The following is a 5,575-nucleotide window of genomic DNA, read 5'->3' as shown; positions in this document are numbered from 1 at the left end:
GGGCCATTATGGGGGGGAGCATTATACATGAGGGGGCCATTATACGGTGAGGGGGCTATTATGGAGGAACATTATATGGTGAGGGGGCTATTATGGGGGGAATTATAAGGTGAGGGGGCTATTATGGGGGTGCATTATACAATGAAGGGGCCACTATGGGGGGCATTATAAGGTGAGGGGGCCACTACACACACAGGCAGGATGCACTCAGCAATGCTCCTCTCTGTAGCTACAGGAATGTCGCTCTCTGCTCCTCCCCCAGTCTGGTCACATGGGCGATGACGTCAGCAGGGATCCTTTAGCACACTACTAGGAGATAGCTTTCTAGTCACTACCGTCCGTGAAGTAGAAGACTGGCAGGTACAGGGGCGGCCGCGGCTTTATGTCGTCACACATTGTCCCAGTGACGTTATCTGTGTGTATATCCTGCTTTAGAAGCTTGCCTGACTTGCTGGGATTTGTAGTTCGCCACCAGAGCTGCTAATAGTTTCCTGTGTTATACAGAGTGTGCGAGGCTGCTGTAGAGCTGGACGTGTGTGTACAGTGCCACCATTCCTGTATCTAATATTACAGCAAGCAAAGCCATTATCAGGTTGTTTGTTCTTAAAGGGGAACTCCATCTTGTGCTCCTGAACTGTGACCACCTGGATAAGCAGATCTCTGAACCTCATCGCTTGGTGTGGGGGAGGGGAGGTGACAACCTGTCCAGTGCGCACTTCAGTGTCCAGCAGCGTACAGGTTTTCTTCTGTCCCTTTAAAACCCGGCTGCTTGCTGTTGTAAAAGCCCTTCTAGAAATGTTCCCTGTCCCCGCACCTTTATGAGAGGATCAGCAACTTTCTAATATACCGTGTATTTATATGCCTTATTGTTTTCAAGCTATCTGCTTGCTGTCACTGAATAGAGGTTGAAAATGCATCTTAATCATGTTCAGCAGACACAGCTGCAGGGCTCCTGATACACTGTAACGAGCCCTGTGTCATAATCAGGATGGTCTTTTGAGTATGACAGCAAGCAGAGATCTTGTAAGGAATTGACAGTCATGTGGGCAGCCCCCCGACCTCTTCTCCTGGGAGGAAACACGCGTCCGATCGGTGGGATTATCTGTTTTTCTGTGCTTGGCGGCCACTTATCCCCTGGCTGCTATGTAATATGTATGGCTGCAGAGCAGGGGCCGCTCTCACTTTGCCCAGGTGAGTAGATAGGGGGCGCTCTCTATTAGGAAAGAGGCTGTCGGCTGGGAGCCGGATCTGAAGCACGCGCAGCCCAGGTGGGCCTGTCATATCATACAGAGCGGCCCCCTCCTATCTGCTGAATCATTCCCATAAAGTGCGATGACTCAGCACAGTGACAGAGGCCTGCAGAGGGGGTAATCAGACACGATGGGGGTAGTAATACTCTGCATGTGCTAATAATGAGCATTGCTGTTGTCTTCTGCAGGATGGTGGCGGAGGGGGAGCCCGGGAGCCTGGTGAAGGTGGTCTACCTCCTGGTGCTGGCGGCCTCATGGGGCATGCAGTGCTGGGTGACGTTTGTAGCAGGTGGGTCCAGCTGGTATCTCCAGACACTCTGATGGTTTGTTGCGGAGCTTTGTAGGTGACGGGGGCTTCTGCTGTCTCTGCAGGCTTTGTGATGATCAGGGGGATCCCCCGGCATACATTTGGATTAGTGCAGAGTAAGCTGTTCCCGTTTTATGGTCACATCGTCATGTGCATCTCCTTCCTGAACCTGGCCCTATACGCATCGTATCATCCGCGGGAGCTGTTGTCCACCTCTGAGAGTCTGCAGGTGAGTCCGCTCTGTGGTCCTCCAGCCAGGGTATTATCAGGAGCGGTGACAATATTGTGATTAGGGAGCAATGATCCCCTATTCTGCTGGGTACCATCAGTACGTAGATGTACACCAGTCCTTTCAGCCCTTACACTGATTGAGATATAATATATACTGCCCCTGCAGAACCAGATACCACAGTGCAGCACAATATACTGCCCCTGCAGAACCAGATACCACAGTGCAGCACAATATACTGCCCCTGCAGAACCAGATACCACAGTGCAGCACAATATACTGCCCCTGCAGAACCAGATACCACAGTGCAGCACAATATACTGCCCCTGCAGAACCACATACCACAGTGCAGCACAATATACTGCCCCTGCAGAACCACATACCACAGTGCAGCACAATATACTGCCCCTGCAGAACCAGATACCACAGTGCAGCACAATATACGGCCCCTGCAGAACCACATACCACAGTGCAGCACAATATACTGCCCCTGCAGAACCACATACCACAGTGCAGCACAATATACCGCCCCTGCAGAACCACATACCACAGTGCAGCACAATATACCGCCCCTGCAGAACCACATACCACAGTGCAGCACAATATACCGCCCCTGCAGAACCACATACCACAGTGAAGCACAATATACTGCCCCTGCAGAACCACATACCACAGTGAAGCACAATATACTGCCCCTGCAGAACCACATACCACAGTGCAGCACAATATACTGCCCCTGCAGAACCACATACCACAGTGCAGCACAAGATACTGCCCCTGCAGAACCACATACCACAGTGCAGCACAAGATACTGCCCCTGCAGAACCACATACCACAGTGCAGCACAAGATACTGCCCCTGCAGAACCACATACCACAGTGCAGCACAATATACTGCCCCTGCAGAACCAGATACCACAGTGCAGCACAATATACTGCCCCTGCAGAACCAGATACCACAGTGCAGCACAATATACTGCCCCTGCAGAACCACATACCACAGTGCAGCACAATATACCGCCCCTGCAGAACCACATACCACAGTGCAGCACAATATACCGCCCCTGCAGAACCACATACCACAGTGCAGCACAATATACCGCCCCTGCAGAACCACATACCACAGTGAAGCACAATATACTGCCCCTGCAGAACCACATACCACAGTGAAGCACAATATACTGCCCCTGCAGAACCACATACCACAGTGCAGCACAAGATACTGCCCCTGCAGAACCACATACCACAGTGCAGCACAAGATACTGCCCCTGCAGAACCACATACCACAGTGCAGCACAAGATACTGCCCCTGCAGAACCACATACCACAGTGCAGCACAATATACTGCCCCTGCAGAACCAGATACCACAGTGCAGCACAATATACTGCCCCTGCAGAACCAGATACCACAGTGCAGCACAATATACTGCCCCTGCAGAACCAGATACCACAGTGCAGCACAATATACTGCCCCTGCAGAACCAGATACCACAGTGCAGCACAATATACCGCCCCTGCAGAACCACATACCACAGTGCAGCACAATATACCGCCCCTGCAGAACCACATACCACAGTGCAGCACAATATACTGCCCCTGCAGAACCACATACCACGGTGCAGCACAATATACTGCCCCTGCAGAACCACATACCACGGTGCAGCACAATATACTGCCTCAGCAGAACCAAGTACCACAGTGCAGCACAATATACCGCCTCAGCAGAACCAAATATTACAGTGCAACACACAACATACTGCCCCAGCAGAACCAGATACCACAGTGCAGCACAATATACTGCCTCAGCAGAACCGAATACCACAGTGCAGCACAATATACTGCCTCAGCAGAACCGAATACCACAGTGCAGTACAATATACTGCCTCAGCAGAACCGAATACCACAGTGCAGCACACAATACTGTTCCAGCAGAACCAAATACCACAGTGCAGCACAATATACTGCCCCAGGAGAACCAAATACCACAGTGCAGCACAAAATACCGTCCCAGCATAAACAAATACCACAGTGCAGCAGAAAATACTGCCCCAGCAGAAACAAATAGCACACTGTAGCACATAATACTGCCACCTTTGCCGCAGTATTCAACTGTTTCACCATCCTGAGGATGGTGACACAGTTGTATTAAGGAGGGCAACTGGGGTTCTGGCCAGATGCATAAGTACTTGATGATCCTATCATTAAAGAGGACCTTTCACCTGAAAATGAAAGTTAAACTAAAGATATAGCCTTACTTACATGCCCCCGGTATTGCTCATTCAGTCATTCATTTTGCACTCAGTGCCCCCGTTTGTCCGCGCTGCCCCCTGGAATATTTGCCACCTTGTATTATAATCAGCCATACGGCTCAACTGGGCGGGCCCTTTAAAAGTTCTCCCGGGCGTGTCATTCTTCTCCCTGGCACGGAGCGCATCCAATCAGTGCGCTCCGCTCTTAGCCAGGGAGAAGACTCGCGAGAACTGGAGCGATTTCATCCATCCTGAGACAGCGCCATCTCGCGAGAATTGGAGCGTCTTCTCCCTGGCTAAGAGCGGAGCGCGCTGATTGGATGCGCTCCGTGCCAGAGAGAAGAATGACACGCCCGGGAGAACTTTTGAAGGCCCGCCCAGTTGAGCCGTATGGCTGATTAGCATACAAGGTGGCAAATATTCCAGGGGGCAGCGCGGACAAACGGGGGCACTGAGTGCAAAATGAATGACTGAATGAGCAATACCGGGGGCATGTAAGTAAGGCTATATCTTTAGTTTAACTTTCATTTTCAGGTGAAAGGTCCTCTTTAATGCTGAGAGCATCAGATCGTTATGTTCCTGTCCGGCAGCCATGAGGAGGGCTCGGGTGGCCCCATGGACATCAGCCCACTGGGAAATTTCCCTGTGGGATCTATGGCCAGTCCTCCCATGCGGATTGACCCATCTGGAAAAACCTTGTCCGTATGTCCAGGTAGGACAGGGGCAGAAGGATATTTTCAGCCCCTCGGGCTCTAATGCCTGGTGTGGTTGTTACCTCTTTGACCATTATAGTTATGTCCCTGGTGTAAGCCTCCTGTTTCTTCCTCATATGTCTATGTATCTTGCAGATCGCTCTCTTCTTCATCTCACTTATTCTGTCTGCACTCAACGCTCGGTGGTTCTCCCCAGCCATAACCAAAGCCATGTTTAAGATGCAGGAAATAGAGCGTGAGCACGGCCTGGGAGGAGAGATCGGGCTGAAGGCCAACATTGAGGGGTACAAGCTTCTGCGGGAGAAGGACCCCAAATACCTAGCCCTGCGCAAAACCTTCTTTCGCTACCACGGCATCTCCTCTCTCTGCAATTTGGTGTCACTGCTGTGTAATGGCGCTAACCTTGTATTTACTGCCCTGCTTCTTCCCACAATATAAGGAGTCTGCAGGACCTTCCAGAAGCCCACGGACCAGCAATCATGCCAGCCAACGGGGTAGTTTTCACACTTTCATAATTCCAGTTCATTTTTTTTGTTAATTCTCTGCTTGTAAATTTCTAATAAATAAAATGTGATATTTTCATGAAACAATAAGATGAAATATCTCTGTAATGTGATTTATATAAAGTCTTTTGGATATAATGGCTCAGATAAATCTGTAAAGGAGAATATAACTACTATAATACCGCCTCCTGTACACAAGAATAAAGTGGGGGGGGAAATTGCAGTGCGTCTTATGGGGCAAATGCTGCAGTTTACACTAATACACCGCTGACCGCATGCTGCGCAGTGCGGCCGGAGAGTGTATCAGCAGGGAGGGAGGATGG

The 5,575-nt window shown here is 50.5% G+C and overlaps 1 protein-coding gene across 3 annotated transcripts; it reads left to right on the top strand.

The window, feature by feature from the left end:
• Positions 1–282: 282 nt before the first annotated feature.
• On the top strand, positions 283–5,342 carry TMEM205 (transmembrane protein 205). 3 transcript variants are annotated; one of them, XM_044278958.1, is made up of 4 exons: positions 283–360; positions 1,439–1,539; positions 1,623–1,786; positions 4,885–5,342. In XM_044278958.1, the coding sequence occupies exons 2-4, from the start codon at positions 1,440–1,442 to the stop codon at positions 5,185–5,187; spliced, it is 567 nt and encodes a 188-aa protein (XP_044134893.1). In that variant the 5' UTR covers positions 283–360; position 1,439; the 3' UTR covers positions 5,188–5,342. The 3 variants fall into 3 exon arrangements, with proteins under 3 accessions (XP_044134893.1, XP_044134891.1, XP_044134892.1); XM_044278956.1 differs by lacking the exon at positions 283–360 and adding an exon at positions 1,136–1,191; XM_044278957.1 differs by lacking the exon at positions 283–360 and adding an exon at positions 1,318–1,367.
• The last annotated feature ends 233 nt before the right edge of the window (positions 5,343–5,575 follow it).

Source organism: Bufo gargarizans, chromosome 2 (assembly GCF_014858855.1).
Source record: "Bufo gargarizans isolate SCDJY-AF-19 chromosome 2, ASM1485885v1, whole genome shotgun sequence".
NCBI lineage: Eukaryota > Metazoa > Chordata > Amphibia > Anura > Bufonidae > Bufo > Bufo gargarizans.
Note: the sequence above shows the minus strand (reverse complement) of the source record. Positions and strands in the feature narration are given on the sequence as shown.

What these genes read in the sequence shown, in the direction of transcription:
- TMEM205 (XM_044278956.1), top strand. Translation starts at nt 1,151, where the DNA reads ATGTATGGCTGCAGAGCAGGGGCCGCTCTCACTTTGCCCAG. An exon ending in GCCGCTCTCACTTTGCCCAG is followed by an intron (nt 1,192 to 1,438) that starts GTGAGTAGATAG and finishes TGTCTTCTGCAG; the next exon opens with GATGGTGGCGGAGGGGGAGC. An exon ending in CTGGGTGACGTTTGTAGCAG is followed by an intron (nt 1,540 to 1,622) that starts GTGGGTCCAGCT and finishes CTGTCTCTGCAG; the next exon opens with GCTTTGTGATGATCAGGGGG.